This window comes from Eurosta solidaginis, chromosome 2 (genome assembly GCF_040869045.1).
Source record: "Eurosta solidaginis isolate ZX-2024a chromosome 2, ASM4086904v1, whole genome shotgun sequence".
NCBI classification, from domain to species: Eukaryota; Metazoa; Arthropoda; class Insecta; order Diptera; family Tephritidae; genus Eurosta; species Eurosta solidaginis.
Genome location: NC_090320.1, coordinates 215,981,871 through 216,000,148, shown reverse-complemented (window position 1 = coordinate 216,000,148; position 18,278 = coordinate 215,981,871). Strand labels below are relative to the sequence as shown.

General features: G+C 37.2%; 1 protein-coding gene across 9 annotated transcripts in view; it reads left to right on the top strand.

Moving 5' to 3' along the window:
* The window catches only part of LOC137240594 (uncharacterized), a 69,663-nt gene that overhangs the window by 40,262 nt on the left and 11,123 nt on the right, over positions 1–18,278 (top strand). For all 9 annotated transcript variants that reach the window (XM_067767081.1, XM_067767079.1, XM_067767078.1 and 6 more), the window contains one exon: positions 11,183–11,335. In XM_067767081.1, the coding sequence (XP_067623182.1) occupies positions 11,183–11,335 (153 nt within the window). The remainder of the gene's footprint in view (positions 1–11,182; positions 11,336–18,278) is intronic.

Genomic DNA, 18,278 nt, shown 5'->3' with positions numbered 1-18,278 from the left:
TGTAACTCCAGGAAATGTTTGTACAATATGGGTATCAAATGGAAGCTGTTTATGAGTACTTTGACACTGGGTATTTTTCGTACCCTGGGTGACTAGGGTCTCGAGATATAGGCCAAAACGTGGACCCGGGCACCCCTAAAATGTGTTTATACAATATGGATATCAAATGAAAGCTGTTGATGAGTGCTTTAGTATAGGGTAGTTTTCATACCTATTGGTAACTAGGGTCTCCAGGTATAGGCCAAAACGTGGACCTGGGTACCCCTAGAATGTGTTTATACAATGTGGATATCAAATGAAAGCTGTTGATGAGTGCTTTAGTACAGGGTAGTTTTAATACCTATCGGTGACTAGGGTCTCGAGATATAGGCCAAAACGTGGACCCGGGCACCCCTAGAATGTGTTTATACAATACGGATATCAAATGAAAGCTGTTGATGAGTGCTTTAGTACAGGGTAATTTTCATACCTATTGGTGACTAGGGTCTCGAGATATAGGCCAAAACATGGACCCGGATACCCCTAGAATGTGTGTGTATTTTGGATATCAAATGAAAGCTGTTGCTGAGAGCTTTTAAGTAATTTTCATTGTGATATTCGATTTAGTCGCATCAACCTGGCAAAACTGATAATATGCATGCGAAGCCGAAATAAAGATATGAATTAATAATACCCACATACCTATTTACATACGTCCTATTCGATTTGCCTGAAATTTGGTATATAAATTTGCCTATATTAGTATTTACGATGCTTTTTTCCGGGAAGTAGACCAGAGACGGACTGGGACTGGGAATGGGACCGGGACTGAGACTGAGACTCGTAGTGGGACTGGGACTGAGACTCGGAATGGGACTGGAATAAAATACATACCACCCTCTGGGACTGGCAATAAGATATGAAGAAGAATGAGGAAAACTTGAGAGAAGAGAAAAGAGAGAAGGAGAAGGAGACTGAGAAAGAGATAGAATAAGACGAAGATGGAGATAGATGAAGCGAAAAATACGGAGGGAGGAGTGAATACAAAGATTTGGAAAAAGTGTAGAGGGGCGAGGGCAGAGTTAGACGGAAAAAGCTTATTAAAATGTATGCAGATGTACCAAATTTAGGCCAGAACAACTTCTGCCGGGTATGCTAGTAAACTATAACTTTCAACAAAAAAAAAGTAAGGTAATGTCAAAATCATTTAAGTAAACAAGTAAGGAAAGCTAAGTTCGGATGTAACCGAACATTACATACTCAGTTGAGAGCTGTGGAGACAAAGTAAGGAAAATCACCATGTTGTAAAAAGAACCTAGGGTAACCCTGGAATGTGTTTGTATGACATGTGTATCAAATGGAAGTGGGCCATAGTTCTATAGATGTACGCCATTTAGGGATATCGCCATAAAGGTGGACCAGGCCTGACTCTAGAATTTATTTGTACGATATGGGTATCAACTGAAATGTGTTAATGATAATTTTAAAAGGGAGTGGGCCTAAGTTCTATAGGTGGACGCCTTTTCGAGATATCGCCATAAAGGTGGACCAGGGGTGACTCTAGAATTTATTTTGTACGATATGGGTATCAAATGAAAGGTATTAATGAGTATTTTAAAAGGGCGTGGGCCTAAGTTCTATAGATGGACGCCTTTTCGAGATATGGCCATAAAGATGGACCAGGGGTGACTATAGAATTTGTTTGTACTATATGGGTATCAAATGAAAGGTGTTAATGAGTATTTTAAAAGGGAGTGGGCCTTAATCCTATAGGTGGACGCCTTTTCGGAATATCGTTATAAAAGTGGACCAGGGTTGACTCTAGAATGCTTTTGTACAATATGGGTATCAAACGAAAGGTGTTAATAAGTGTTTTAAAAGGGAGTGGGCCTTAGTTCTATGGATGGACGCCTTTTCGGGATATCGCCATAAACGTGGACCAGGGGTGACTCTAGAATGCGTTTGTACAACATGGGTATCAAATGAAAGGTGTTAATGAGTATTTTAAAAGGGCGTGGGCCTTAGTTCTATAGGTGGACGCCTTTTCGAGATATCGCCATAAAGGTGGACCAGGGCTGACTCTAGAATTTGTTTGTACGATATGGGTATCAAATGAAAGGTGTTAATAAGTATTTTAAAAGGGCGTGGGCCTTAGTTCTATATCGCCATAAAGGTGGACCAGGGGTGACTCTAGAATTTGTTTGTATGATATGGGTATAAAATGAAAGGTGTTAATGAGTATTTTAAAAGGGCGTGGGCCTTAGTTCTATAGGTGGACGCCTTTTCGAGATATCGCCATGTAAGATATGGGTATCAAACTAAAGGTGTTAATGAGGGTTTTAAAAGGGAGTGGCCCTTAGTTGTATATGTGAAGGCGTTTTCGAGATATCGACCAAAATGCGGACCAGGGTGATCCAGAACACCATCTGTCGGGTACCGCTAATTTATTTATATATGTAATACCACGAACACTATTCCTTCCAAGATTCCAAGGGCTTTTGATTTCGCCCTGCAAAACTTTTTCATTTTCTTCTACTTAATATGGTAGGTGTCACACCCATTTTACCAAGTTTTTTTCTAAAGTTATATTTTGCCTCAATAGACCAATACAATTACCTTATTTCATCCCTCTTTTCGTATTTGGTATATAATTATGGCATTTTTTTCATTTTTCGTAATTTTCGATATCGAAAAAGTGGGCGTGGTCATAGTCGGATTTCAGCCATTTTTTACACCAATACAAAGTGAGTTCAGATAAGTATGTGAACTGAGTTTAGTAAAGATATATCGATTTTTGTTCAAGTTATCGTGTTAACGGCCGAGCGGAAGGACAGACGGTCGACTGTGTATAAAAACTGGGCGTGGCTTCAACCGATTTCCCCCCTTTTCACACAAAACAGTTATCGTCCTAGAATTTAAGCCTCTACCAAATTTCACAAGGATTGGTAAATTTTTGTTCGACTTATGTCATTAAAAGTATCCTAGACAAATTAAATGAAAAAGGGCAGAGCCACGCCCATTTTGAAATTTTCTTTTATTTTTGTATTTTGTTGCAACATATCATTACTGGAGTTGAATGTTGACATAATTTACTTATATACTGTAAAGATATTAACTTTTCTTTTAAAATTTGAATTTAAAAAAAAACTTTTTTAAAAGGTGGGCGTGGTCGTTCTCCGATTTTGCTAATTTTTATTAAGCAGACATATAGTAATAAGAGTAACGTTCCTGCCAAATTTCATCATGATATCTTCAACGACTGCCAAATTACAGCTTGCAAAACTTCTAAATTACCTTCTTTTAAAAGTGGGCGGTGCCACGCCCATTGTCCAAAATTTTACTAGTTTTCTATTCTGCGTCATAAGTTCAACACACCTACCAAGTTTCATCGCTTAATCCGTATTTGGTAATGAATTATCGCACTTTTTCGATTTTTCGAAATTTTCGATATCGAAAAAGTGGGCGTGGTTATTGTCCGATATCATTCATTTTAAATAGCGATCTGAGATGAGTGCCCAGGAACCTACATACCAAATTTCATCAAGATACCTCAAAATTTACTCAAGTTAACGGACAGACGGACGGACGGACGGACATGGCTCAATCGAATTTTTTTCGATACTGATGATTTTGATATATGGAAGTCTATATCTATCTCGATTCCTTTATACCTGTACAACCAACCGTTATCCAATCAAAGTTAATATACTCTGTGAGCTCTGCTCAACTGAGTATAAAAAGAAAACTCAGTAACCTGTGGATTATAATTTTCGAATAGGTAGAAAAGGTATATATTTATACCATGATTCAATCACAAGAGGTTTGCTCGGCTGACAAATTTTTTGACAATTGCAGCCATATGCTCCCAAATCGAGTTGACATCCATTAACTGTGTTGTTTCTTTCCGATTTTTCGAAAAATATTAGTAGTACAAATAGTAAGCAATCAGTTTGCAAATACCCGATAAATACTGAACAGCATAATTCCTTAGATCAATTTTTTTAATTTTACGATGAATTTATTAACCATGCCATGATCTATTAGTGCGGCTGAACAAAGGTAATTTTATGAAAGGTACGGATACCAAGGGATCCGTGCACTTTCGAAAACCTATGAACATACGAAACATTGTGAATCAAACTAAAGCCCCCATTACTGATACTTAGCATAGACTTGACTTGACTTGGCGTAAACTTGGCAACTTAGCCACGATTATACTCCACTTGGCGCATACAATCTGGCATCATAATCAGCGTTGAAATTGATTTTTAAATAAATGCCAATTTGTATGACAAAATGTCAAAATGAAATGGAAACAAACAAATGGCATCTCAAAATGTAAACGTCACTTAGAACTTACATAGAAAATCAAAATTCAACAGACTTCTAAGTCAAGTTAAGTGTTGCCAAGTTTTGAGTAATCAGTAACATGCAATGTTCATTTAATGCCCGTATTACCGTTTACAAGTCAACTCTGGTTGGGTTGAAATTTCGCAATTTGGTATTACAGATTACAACTCAACCTGTCAAAAAAAATGTCGGTTGAGTTGTATAGTCTTACAACTTTTTGTGGCATTACCGTTTAAACCTTGTGTTAGTGTAGTTGTCAAAGACGTCAAAATCTTACAACTGATTACTAGCAGTTGTCTCATACAATTTTGCAGTTGTTTTGAAAAAATGTAATGTTTTACAAGACGGTTCATCACCTAATTTTTAACAAAAATTTTCAAAGTTGGTATCAAAAGCACCGTTTCGACCTCCGAAATTAAAAATTTAATTTCCAATAAAATCTAATTTCAAGTGGTTGTTGTATTTTGCCAGATTTTTTGTACACACTAATGCAGAAAGGCGTTGGACCCACTCAGGGTTATTTTTACAAATCGCTGCCAAAGGCCGCCAACGCAGAAAGATATTCTTTGCAAAAAAACTGTGGAACAGGCCTCATATTTCGGATACTCGGGCCATTTTGTGGGTTTTTGTAAATATTTTTCGACAGAAATAAAATTTTTAATTTCCGCTTTCGAATCCTAAAAACGGAGATCGAAACGCGTCTTTTGATACCTTAGATAAGAGTTAGATGGTGCACAAAACGCTACAAAAAAAAAAAAAAAATTTAAAGCGGGTAGTTAAACCTTTTTTAATCAAAAAATAATCGACAATTTTGTACACATTTATAGAAAAAATAGCGTTTAAAAGGATTACATTGAATAACTTTTTGACTTTATGAAGCGCCATTCCGAAGTTGGACGAGGCCGGCCGCAGTTCGGATGCTGCCAAAATAGGTGAAATTATGCGAACGTGGGTCACATTGATACTAATCACTACTCCTGGGAATCCTGTTTTAGAGTAAATACAATTTTTGCTGTTTGGATTTTAATCCAATTCGCACAAATATGCTCCTCAATAATATCTAGAACTAGTCCAACACCAAAATCATTTCCACGGCATATTTGATAGCTGCCGTCAGCAAGGAATCGGAGTGTGACGCATAATTTTAAAATACCAACGCATATGCGGAAATGGTCCTTAATTTTGTTTAGTAACGAGCAAAACATTTTCTTACTTGGTCCTAGGCATATATATAGTACTTCTATATCAATACCTTCCTATCTTCCTAATGTGCAAATTTTCTGTCAATCATTATTTGTTGAAACTGTGCAAATGTATGTTCTGCGCATGCGCGGGCTTTGTTAGTGTTAGTGAATTGTAGTAGCGTGTGTAAAAAAAGTATTAAAGGGGTAACAACGGGTCACTATCCCCTTTACCCAACTTCTGGATACTAATTGTTATAAAATCTCAGTTTAGTCGATTAAACAATGAAAAGGCAAAAAATACAATACAAGGCTTGATGTATTTATTCTTTAAACATGGGTTGCAGCCATACAAAGTACATTATTTACATAAATAGTAAAAAAAAACAAGGCGAAGAATTCATATTTTTGAAATGAAAACAATTCAAATATACATGTATAAAAATATACTTATACATACATCCCAACAAGCATTTCTTTAAACATTTTTTAAAATAATTTAAAGTAAATTAGAAACGATATATAAACGTTTTAAAATTTTTTACTTATTTTGAGTTTTTTAATGAAGTAAATTTTTGATAAAGTAAACAAAATATGAGTCCTGGGCTGGCTGCTATTAGTGTTGAAATAATATCAATTTTGTAAATTTTTTTCTAACATATTCTTTTTCGTCTGTGCTTTTTTTCGTTTCAAAAAACAAACGAATATCCAAATAAAACCTTATTACTTCCTTACACAGCTGTGTCCGGTGATTATTAAAGATGTCATTGCTAAATAAATTTTCGATGGCTATGTGATCGTCCATGATACTATTGGAGAATGCATCACTTGTATTTTGAAAAATTTTATTTATTAAACTTAATTTTGCATTTCCAATTGGGCATGCCTTGAGAACTTGTCTTAAAGCTTTTTCTGACACTATACAAATATTACACACGTCCACAGATGGTGCGAAAAACGGACCTTTATTTTTGTGCGCTGAAATATTTAAGCGCCTTTTTTACAAAAATTTAACGACAGCCTTGAGATTTTGTCTCCTTCTGTCGTTGTATATCTGTACTGTAATGTTTGACAGGCTGCACAGTTCAGTAGTAGTAATATAGAAGTATTACATTATGGTCCTAGGTAGTTCCACGGGATTGGAATGAATGTTTTCCGTATTCGCGACATGTCAATCACCAACATTTTCGCCATTATAAAATAGCTTTCATATAATATCCGTTTTGCTTTTAATAACAAAATCACTTTTGCAAATTCTTAAATTCCCCCCACAAATTGATCAGCTGTTCATTTACCTGTCAAATCATCACTTTCTGAAGTTGGCAACTCAATTCAACTTCAACTGAAATAAGTTGTAATTCGTAATACCAAACAGGAGTTGAGTTGTCTTAAAGTTGAGTTGCTTTAATTACAACTCAACTAAGTTGAGTTGTATACCGTAATAGGGCATAACAGAACTGTAAGTGACAGTTCTCAAGTCAAGTCAAGTCTATGCTAAGTATCAGTAATGGAGCCTTAAGTGTGATATCTTCTGCGTAGACGTCAAAATTCCAAAGTGATTGGATCACCTGATTTGTAATTGACTATCGCTGTCTCATTCTGTATCTCTTTCTATCACCCGCTGAAGATAGCCGGCCCTATGCGCCGCCATATTGAACACTCTGTCAAAACACTAAAAAGTATCCATATTGAACATCCTGCCAGGCAGTTGACAGATATCACACTTAGTTTGATTCACAATGATACGAAACCTAAAGCAATTTAAAATTCATCGTTAAACGTCAAAAACTCGACTAGTAAATCGATTCACGTAAAAATGTCATTAGTAAGTAATGGAGTTGCCAAAGCGAAATGTATTCATTGAGCATGTTAACTTATTAATTCTGTATATTCGGAACATTCGTCTCCATTTAAGGGTTTGTGGAATCGTTTTATATTTTGAATATTATGTATATACTTATTTCGAATATTCGGACCACGTGAGATAGTATAAAACGAACGTGTTCCGAAAATTCTAAATTAACGGTTTATTCGAAACACTTCCATGAATACTAAAACGGAAAAGAGCTTTCCGAAATTTCAGAATAAAAAGGTAAATAGTCCCTGTGTAGCAGGACCGCAATAAAAGCTTAACCCTTCTGCCAAAGGCAGGGCCGGAATATAAAGTTCTAAGACAATAAGCCGTTTTCTTAATTTTTTTTGTCTGCTCATTGCAGCTGCTGAGCAGAGTATCACCCTATGCCGGCTGCCAGCTCGAAATCGTCCTATCTCAAAATACTTTTCAAAAATTTCCCATTTCAGGATTTTTCACAGAAACGCCCTATATTAGCCTTAGGTTGAAGAACGCCTTATCTTAGAATGATTTTCAGTAACTCCCTCTTATGTCAAAATCCATTGAACTTATGCTCAGATAGGGAGTTTTTGAAACAAATTTTGATATAGTGTATTTTTGAATAAAATTCTGAAGTACGACATCCTTCAAACAAGTTCTGAAAGATTGACCAAACCAACATAACCCTATATCAATTCCCGAAATATTTAGAAGAAAATTAATTACTTCCCCTAAAACCTGTTGGCATATACAAATTTATTATCACTACTAATATACTACTAAAGGTACTTTTCTACTAAAATTTTCGCTGAAGGGGAATGAATTATTCCCCTTTTTCCTTACTTCGTAAAAGCAACCCGTCCAGAAACAATTGGTTGGCAATGGTATGGTTATGGCGTTTGTATTGTGGTATGGCACCATTAATCGATTACATTGATTTCCATAAGGTAGGTTCGATCAGCTATTTTATCTGGTTATGGATAAGTCACCATTAATTGGCGCTTTATGCTGCTAAGACATTTATAGAAATGTCATAGTAAACCATGAATATCATAGCATAGCTTCACTTAAAATCTTATTGTAATATTGAGCATTCGTCATACATTCGATACATTCGTCTTATCAAAAAATACCTATTCACTTGACCACTGGTTAATCAGTTAGATGCAAACATGTTAGATTTATTCACATATATTATGTTCCAATATCTCTCCTTATTATGCCGTAAGCTTGGAAGCGTAACAGGATTTTGATTGGAGCCATACTGTGATTGACGTTGGTTAATATACCCGTTCGATGGATATCCAAGCATGACAACGAAACAAAACTTACGTCAAAATGGGCTGGGTTATGGTTCACTTAATACATCATGATTTAATTACAATAGAGTAAAGTGGCTCTTAACAACAGACCAGCAAAAGTCGCATCCGTGAAAAAACCTATTAAAACCAAGGCATTGCCCAGAAGCTAGCAAGGATAATGCAAACCCGAACATATATTAAGATAAAATGAAAAATATTTAATTTTTCCCTATTGACTTTTCACGAAAATTCAAATACTCATGCCACAGGACACGACATAAGTTAAGAAACTGCACTTGGCTCCATTATGTACCAGCGACAATAGGTTGCTGGCTCTTTTTCAAAGCACACCACTGTAAATAGGTTTGGGTATAGCTTAGTGGAATATCCAAGTAAAAGAAAGGAAAGGAAATAAAAGGCAAGACAAGTAAATGCAAGACAAGACAAGGCAAGAAAAGAAAAGAAAAGAAAATAAAAGAAAAGAAAAGAAAAGAAAAGAAAAGAAAAGAAAAGAAAAGAAAAGAAAAGAAAAGAAAAGAAAAGAAAAGAAAAGAAAGGAAAAGAAAAGGAAAGGAAATCAAACGGGAACAATACCTGAACCGAAACCGTATTAGACTGGAACCAAAATCGGAACCGAGCATTTTATCAATTTTCTTATTTTTTAACGGTTCGTTATCCGTGATTTTGTTAGCAGCGTGCTATCGACGAGGTATAGACGAGTAATCGATTTGTTAACGAATTGTTATAAATTATCTATCGATAGAAAAAAGGTTAGCCATAAGTTACTAATTTTATCTGTTTGCTATCGAAAAGTTATAGACCTATCATTGAAAATGTATCGTATGTATGTAATCGAAAACTTATCGATTTATCACTGAAAAGTAAAAGGTTATGTATCAAAAAGTTATCTGCTCTTTATCGAAGAGTTATAGATAAGCAATAAAAAAGTTCTGCATTTGTTATCGAAGAGTTATCGATTTTCTTTCAGAGTTTGTCATGTCATTGCTTTGTTATCGAAAAACCATTTATTTGTTATCAAAAAGCTACCTATTTGATATCGAAAGTGAACGACTTTTTATCGGAGTGTCACCAAATCGAAGTTTGTTATAAAAGAGATACCGATAAATGTTAACTATAAAATCTGTAATCCGGTAAGAAACCAATTAGATGCCGCCGACAATAAGCCTATAATAAAGTAATAGCCATGATCCCGTCGCAAAGATCCTGAGGCAGATAAATAATTTTTCATGGAAATGCAACAACAACGATTTGAGCCAGATAGAAGTTTGGTTCAATTTGTGAGCCAGATAGTTTAATTTAAATTCTTGTCTTTACTTTGGCAACGCTGCCTTTAAACAACCTACTTTTTCACATCTGCGACATCAGCCTACAACTCATGTGAAAAAAAATATCACGACCTCTGCTTCTCAAGTCTCTCAATGATGCAGAGCATTCCCGTGAGAATTGAGCGTGATATGGAGCTAGAAAACTCACTGGATGGTAGCTAATAACTTGTTGGTATCGGTTGTTACAGATAAAGGATTTGTTTCTGTAGTGGTTTAACTTCAACTCGGGATGAGCTGTAGTTAACTTAAAACCATTAGTTTTCTAGACGTACACCTGTATGTTACTTAGGCAACATGCACACGAGGCGTAGCTTCATAGACGTGTATAAGATATGACATATAGCAACGATTTATCTACGCCTCAAGATCTGCACACGAAGCTACTTTCGAACGTCGCTACAAAAAGCAAACAATTATTGAAAAAAATAAAAAATTTAAATTCTTCAGCTATATCCGTCGCCGAAACCAAAGGAAAATAGGTATTAAACGTTGTTTGCATCTCCGTGCCTTTGTAAATTATGAAAGGCAACTTTACACCCCCGCGGACTAGAGAAAAAAGTGATTTCTAGTTTCCAACACTTTTTAGCCTTTTAATCGCTTCAACAATGTCTAACCAAGCTGTTGTGGTGTTGAATACTCTTTTTCGCTTTGGTAATATACCTTTCACGCACTTTTATTTACTAAAGTAACATTTTCTAACTAATTACACAAATTTGCATACAAAAAATTTAAACAAACATCTTGGTCTTCGTTTTTTGAAGCGTACGTACGCTCAGCGACCAACATTGCTGTACGCTTAGCTACATGAAACTTTCATGCTTTGTCGCTTTCATGCAGCTTACGCCTAGTGTGCAGCTCTCCATTCAAGTACATGTGTTCGACATCAAAGCGTACAGATTTCGCCTGCAGCAACGGATATAAAGTCAATTTAGATTATGAATCGGTCAAAAGGTCAATTGGCCATAAGACCAACTGACTTTAAGATTTTTCAAAATTTCGTGTAGTGGCCATTTAGGAAATTTCTGTTTGACCATGTGACTATTTCGGGGAGAAGGTCATTACCTTACTTTTAATGAATTGAGACCAGCTCAAAAGTAAATAAGGGTTTTGTTTAATTTTTGTGAACGATCGATTCTTTATCAGGAGCAGTATAAACAGTTAACTGTATTCATCTCAAATTGTTTATTTATTTAGTAATAATGGTCTGCTGTTGCATTCGCTTTCGGATACCCCGTACAAAACAGGAAATAGAAGCTGACTACCAACGTAAGCAAATCACAAAGAAATTTCGTGAAAAGCTTCAACAAATCAAAAATTCTGATATGGATGAAATGGACTTGCAAAAGGGTGAGTAGATATTTTTTGTTTTTGTTTTATATTACATTACTGATTTTGGTTGCGTTTAAAATGCTTATTGCTTTAAGTTCCCAAAATATTGGAAGTGATGTTCGATAATGACCTACATTTTGGCGAGTATGCAGCCGCAATTTTACCCAAAGTTCAGAACCATAACAAACAAAAATTCTGATATGGATGAAATGGAAGCAATTGGCCAGCCGCTTTTGTGGTACGTGATATGGTCGGCCATCTTAAAAGAAACCTACTGGAGGAAGCAACAAGCCTGTCAAAACATTGCGCTCAGAGCTACAACGGGATGTCGTATTCTTATGTCAATTGAACATTATATACACAGGTCGACGGGAATACGCCCCATAAAGGAGCGAAATGAAATGCTGAACAAAATGTTTCTGTTAAATTATCAGAAATCTGGGCATTTTAATAGAAATCGGATTGAAAAATCTTTGTATCCCAGGGGTATAAGGAGACATATCCGTAAGCACTGTGAAGAAATCCGGCGCATAAGTACTCAGCCGTTTGAACCTGATGAGCATAAACAGCAGGGCTCTTGTTTATAATCGATTATTCCGCTAATCGACTAATAGAGTCAGCGCATTTGCGCCTTGGCAACCATGCTACTGTTGTTAAAAGACTTCGTTTATTGGGAAATCAGCTTTTACACAAATAACAAAGTCTGAAGAGGTGGCTCTGGGGGTGTTCGGAGAGAAAAGTTCTTCGAAATATTAACGGACCTCTACGAGTTAGCGACGGTGAGTACCGAAGAAGATTTAATGATGAGCTGCACGAGCTTTGCGAGGACACCAACATAGTTCAGCGAACTAAAACACTGTAGCTACGATGGCTAGACCATGTTATTCCAATGAAAGATAATGCTTCGAATAAGAAGGTATTCTTATCGGAACGCTCCTACGGGCAGGTGGAAATCGATTTATTTCGCTTGGGGTTACCAATTGACAGCACTTAGCCCAAGGAAGAAGCGACTTGTTGGATGGCCAAGACCTTTTAAACAGTTAAGCGCCAATTATGTAGCGACTTCTTCCAGTGACTGGGTCTTTGTGTTACTTATACCCAACCTAATCACTTGCTGCAATTGAGCAGTGACATTTTACTTCCTTTATATAGGTCGGTTGAATGTTTGTCCGCTTTTCATACAAATCTTGCAATCGACTTGTATGTAACTTCTCACTGAGCTACAAACGTGAAACTTTACACATAGGTTAAAACACGGTGACAATGCAAGAAAAAGAAAAAAAATCGTTAGGTGGCGCACGAATCGAAATAATTAGATAAGAATTTGCAAATTTTCAAACCAGCTTTTAGGTAACTTCTCGAGAGCTAGAGACTGGAAAATTCGTACTTGATTCAGAGGTCGATGGCAGCCGATGACACAATACAACAAGTAAGGAAGGTTAAGTTCGGGTGTAACCGAACATTACATACTCAGTTGAGAGCTATGGTGGCAACATAAGGGAAAATAACCATGTAGGAAAATGAACCGAGGGTAACCCTGGAATGTGTTTGTATGACATGTGTATCAAATGAAAGGTATTAAAGAGCTTAAGAGGGAGTGAGCCATAGTTCTATAGGTGGACGCCATTTAGGGATATCGCCATAAAGGTGGACCAGGTTTTACTCTAGAATGCGTTTGTACAATATGGGTATCAAATGAAAGGTGTTAATGAGTATTTTAAAAGGGAGTGATCATTATTTCCATAGGTGGACGCCGTTTCGTGATATCGCCATAAAGGGGACCAGGGGTGACTCTAGAATGCGTTTGTACACTATGGGTGTCAAACGAAAGGTATTAATGAGTATTTTAAGAGAGCGTGAGCCTTAGTTCTATGTGGACGCCTTTTCGAGATATCGCCATAAAGGTGGACCAGGGGTGACTCTAGAATTTGTTTGTACTATATGGGTATCAAATGAAAGGTGTTAATGAGTATTTTAAAAGGGAGTGGGCCTTAGTTCTATAGGTGGACGCCTTTTCGGAATATCGTTATAAAGTGGACCAGGGTTGACTCTAGAATGCGTTTGTACAATATGGGTATCAAACGAAAGGTGTTAATAAGTGTTTTAAAAGGGAGTGGGCCTTAGTTCTATGGGTGGACGCCTTTTCGGGATATCGCCATAAACGTGGACCAGGGGTGACTCTAGAATGCGTTTGTACAATATGGGTATCAAATGAAAGGTGTTAATGAGTATTTTAAAAGGGCGTGGGCCTTAGTTCTATAGGTGGACGCCTTTTCGAGATATCGCCATAAAGGTGGACCAGGGGTGACTCTAGAATTCGTTTGTACGATATGGGTTTCAAATGAAAGGTGTTAATGAGTATTTTAAAAGAGCGTGGGCCTTAGTTCTATAGGTGGACGCCTTTTCGAGATATCGCCATAAAGATGGACCAGGGGTGACTCTAGAATTTGTTTGTACGATATGGGTATCAAATGAAAGGTGTTAATGAGTATTTTAAAAGGGAGTGGGCCTTAGTTCCATAGGTGGATGCCTTTTCGAGATATCGCCATAAAGGTGGGCCAGGGGTGGCTCTAGAATTTTTTTGTACAATATGGGTATCAAATGAAAGGTGTTAATGAGTATTTTAAAAAGGAGTGGGCCTTAGTTCTATATGTGGACGCCTTTTCGAGATATCGCTATAAACGTGGACCAGGGGTGACTCAAATTAAAGGTATTAATGAGGGTTTTAAAAGGGAGTGGCCCTTAGTTGTATATGTGAAGGCGTTTTCGAGATATCGACCAAAATATGGACCAGGGTACTCCAGAACTTCATCTGTCGGGTACCGCTAATTTATTTATATATGTAATACCACGAACAGTATTCCTTCCAAGATTCCAAGGGCTTTTTATTTCGCCCTGCAAAACTTTTTCATTTTCTTCTACTTAATATTGTAGGTGTCACACCCATTTTACCAAGTTTTTTTCTAAAGTTATATTTTGCGTCAATAGACCAATACAATTACCATGTTTCATCCCCTTTTTCGTATTTGGTATATAATTATGGCATTTTTTTCATTTTTCGTAATTTTCGATATCGATTGAGGATTGGTAAATTGTTGTTCGAGTTATGGCATTAAAAGTATCCTAGACAAATTAAATGAAAAAGGGCGGAGCCACGCCCATTTTGAAATTTTCTTTTATTTTTGTATTTTGTTGCACCATATCATTACTGGAGTTGAATGCTGGCATAATTTATTTATATACTGTAAAGATATTAACTTTTCTTTTAAAATTTGAATTAAAAAAATTTTTTTTTTAAAAAGTGGGCGTTGTCGATGTCCGATTTTGCTAATTTTTAGTAAGCAGACATATAGTAATAAGAGTAACGTTCCTGCCAAATTTCATCATGATATCTTCAACGACTGCCAAATAACAGCTTGCAAAACTTCTAAATTACCTTCTTTTAAAAGTGGGCGGTGCCACGCCCATTGTCCAAAATTTTTCCATTTTTCTATTCTGCGTCATAAGTTCAACTAACTTACCAAGTTTCATCGCTTAATCCGTATTTGGTAATGAATTATCGCACTTTTTCGATTTTTCGAAATTTTCGATATCGAAAAAGTGGGCGTGGTTATTGTCCGATATCGTTCATTTTAAATAGCGATCTGAGATGAGTGCCCAGGAACCTACATACCAAATTTCATCAAGATACCTCAAATTTTACTCAAGTTATCGTGTTAACGGACGGACGGACGGACATGGCTCAATCGAATTTTTTTTTCGATACTGATGATTTTGATATATGGAAGTGTATATCTATCTCGATTCCTTTATACCTGTACAACCAACCGTTATCCAATCAAAGTTAATATACTCTGTGAGCTCTGCTCAACTGAGTATAAAAAGTTTCGCTAGGGGGCGCACGGACTGAGATATTTGGACAAATCAAACGGAACGGAGGGAATTTTGGGATTGATTTTTATGTAAGTTCTCATTGAGCTACAAGCGTAAAACTTAACAGATAGGTTGAAACACCGAGAAACTGTACAAAAAGAAGAAAATAAAAATAAAATAAAAAAATTTTTAGCACTTCCTTTATATAAATGGACAAAAATCAGCGAAAAATGTCTCCTTATATAAAAACATATTCTTGCTAAACTTTGATTTTTAAATTTTGGCATAGAAATTGCAAAAATATTTATGAGAATTATTGTAAAAAATTTAATGAGCTGATAGGCCTTAGTTAAATAAAACACAATATTTAAAGTTGTGTTTTAGTTTTACTTCGTCGATATTTCGATTTCAGTCTGAAATCATCTTCAGGACTGTCAAACACAAATAGAACAAGTAAGGAAGGCTAAGTTCGGGTGTAACCGAACATTACATACTCAGTTGAGAGCTATGGAGACAAAATAAGGAAAATCACCATGTAGGAAAATGAACCTAGGGTAACCCTGGAATGTGGTTGTATGACATGTGTATCAAATGGAAGGTATTAAAGAGTATTTTAAGAGAGAGTAGGCCATAGTTCTATGGATGGACGCCATTTAGGGATATCGCCATAAAGGTGGACCAGGGCTGACTCTAGAATGTGTTTGTACGATATGGGTATCAAATGAAAGGTGATAATGAGTATTTTAAAAGGGAATGGGCTTTAGTTCTATAGGTGAACGCCTTTTCGAGAAATCCCCATAAAGGTGGACCAGGGGTGACTCTAGAATATGTTTGTACGATATGGGTATCAAATAAAAGCTGTTAATGAGTATTTTGAAAAGGAGTGATCCTTAGTTCCCTAGGTGGACGCCGTTTGGAGATATCGCCATAAAGGTGGACCAGGGGTGTCTCTAGTTGTACGATATGGGAATCAAATGAAAGGTGTTACTGAGCATTTTAGGAGGGAGTGGGCATTAGGTCTATAGGTGGACGCCTTTTCGAAATGTCGCCATTAGGGTGGGCCAGGGGTGACTCTAGAATGTGTTTGTATGATATGGGTATCAAATGAAAGATGGTAATGAGTATTTTAAAAGGGAGTAATCCTTAGTTCTATAGGTGGACGCCTTTTCAAGATATCGCCATAAAGGTGGACCAAGGGTGACTCTAGAATGGTTGTACGATATGGGTATCAAACGAAAGGTGTTACTGAGCATTTTAAGAGGGAGTGGGCATTAGGTCTATAGGTGGACGCCTTTTCGAGATATCGTCATTAGGGTGGGCCAGGGGTGACTCTAGAATGTGTTTGTACGATATGGGTATCAAACGAAAGGTGTTACTGAGCATTTTAAGAGGGAGTGGGCATTAGGTCTATAGGTGGACGCCTTTTCGAGATATCGCCATTAGGGTGGGCCAGGGGTGACTCTAGAATGTTTGTACGATATGGGTAGCAAACGAAAGGTGTTACTGAGCATTTTAAGAGGGAGTGGGCATTAGGTCTATAGGTGGACGCCTTTTCGAGATATCGTCATTAGGGTGGGCCAGGGGTGACTCTAGAATGTGTTTGTACGATATGGGTATCAAACGAAAGGTGTTACTGAGCATTTTAAGAGGGAGTGGGCATTAGGTCTATAGGTGGACGCCTTTTCGAGATATCGCCATTAGGGTGGGCCAGGGGTGACTCTAGAATGTTTGTACGATATGGGTAGCAAACGAAAGGTGTTACTGAGCATTTTAAGAGGGAGTGGGCATTAGGTCTATAGGTGGACGCCTTTTCGAGATATCGCCATTAGGGTGGGCCAGGGGTGACTCTAGAATGTTTGTACGATATGGGTATCAAACGAAAGGTGTTACTGAGCATTTTAAGAGGGAGTGGACATTAGGTCTATAGGTGGACGCCTTTTTGAGATATCGCCATTAGGGTGAGCCAGGGGTGACTCTAGAATGTTTTTACGATATGGGTATCAAACGAAAGGTGTTACTGAGCATTTTAAGAGGGAGTGGGTATTAGGTCTATAGGTGGACGCCTTTTCGAGATATCGCCATTAGGGTGGGCCAGGGGTTACTCTAGAATGTTTGTACGATATGGGTATCAAACGAAAGGTGTTACTGAGCATTTTAAGAGGGAGTGGGCATTAGGTCTATAGGTGGACGCCTTTTCGAGATATCGCCATTAGGGTGGGCCAGGGGTGACTCTAGAATGTTTGTACGATATGGGTAGCAAACGAAAGGTGTTACTGAGCATTTTAAGAGGGAGTGGGCATTAGGTCTATAGGTGGACGCCTTTTCGAGATATCGCCATTAGGGTGGGCCAGGGGTGACTCGAGAATGTTTGTACGATATGGGTATCAAACGAAAGGTGTTACTGAGCATTTTAAGAGGGAGTGGACATTAGGTCTATAGGTGGACGCCTTTTCGAGATATCGCCATTAGGGTGAGCCAGTGGTGACTCTAGAATGTTTTTACGATATGGGTATCAAACGAAAGGTGTTACTGAGCATTTTAAGAGGGAGTAGGCATTATGTCTATAGGTGCACGCCTTTTCGAGATATCGCCATTAGGGTGGGCCAGGGGTGACTCTAGAATGTGTTTGTACGATATGGATATCAAATTAAAGGCATTAGTGAGGGTTTTAAAAGCGAGTGGCCCTTAGATGTATATGTGAAGGCGTTCTCGCGATATCGACCAAATGTGGACCAGGTGATCCAGAAAATCATCTGTCGGGTACTGCTAATTTATTTATATATTCAATACCACTAACAGTATTCCTGCCAAGATTCCAAGGGCTGTTGATTACGCCTTGTAGAACTTTTTCATTTTCTTCTACTTAATATGGTAGGTGTCACACCCATTTTACAAAGTTTTTTCCAAAGTTATATTTTGCGTCAATAAACCAATCCAGTTACCATGTTTCATCCCTTTTTTCGTATTTGGTATAGAATTATGGCATTTTTTTCATTTTTCGTAATTTTCGATATCGATAAAGTGGGCGTGGTTATGGTCGGATTTCGGCCATTTTTTATACCAAGATAAAGTGAGTTCAGGTAAATAC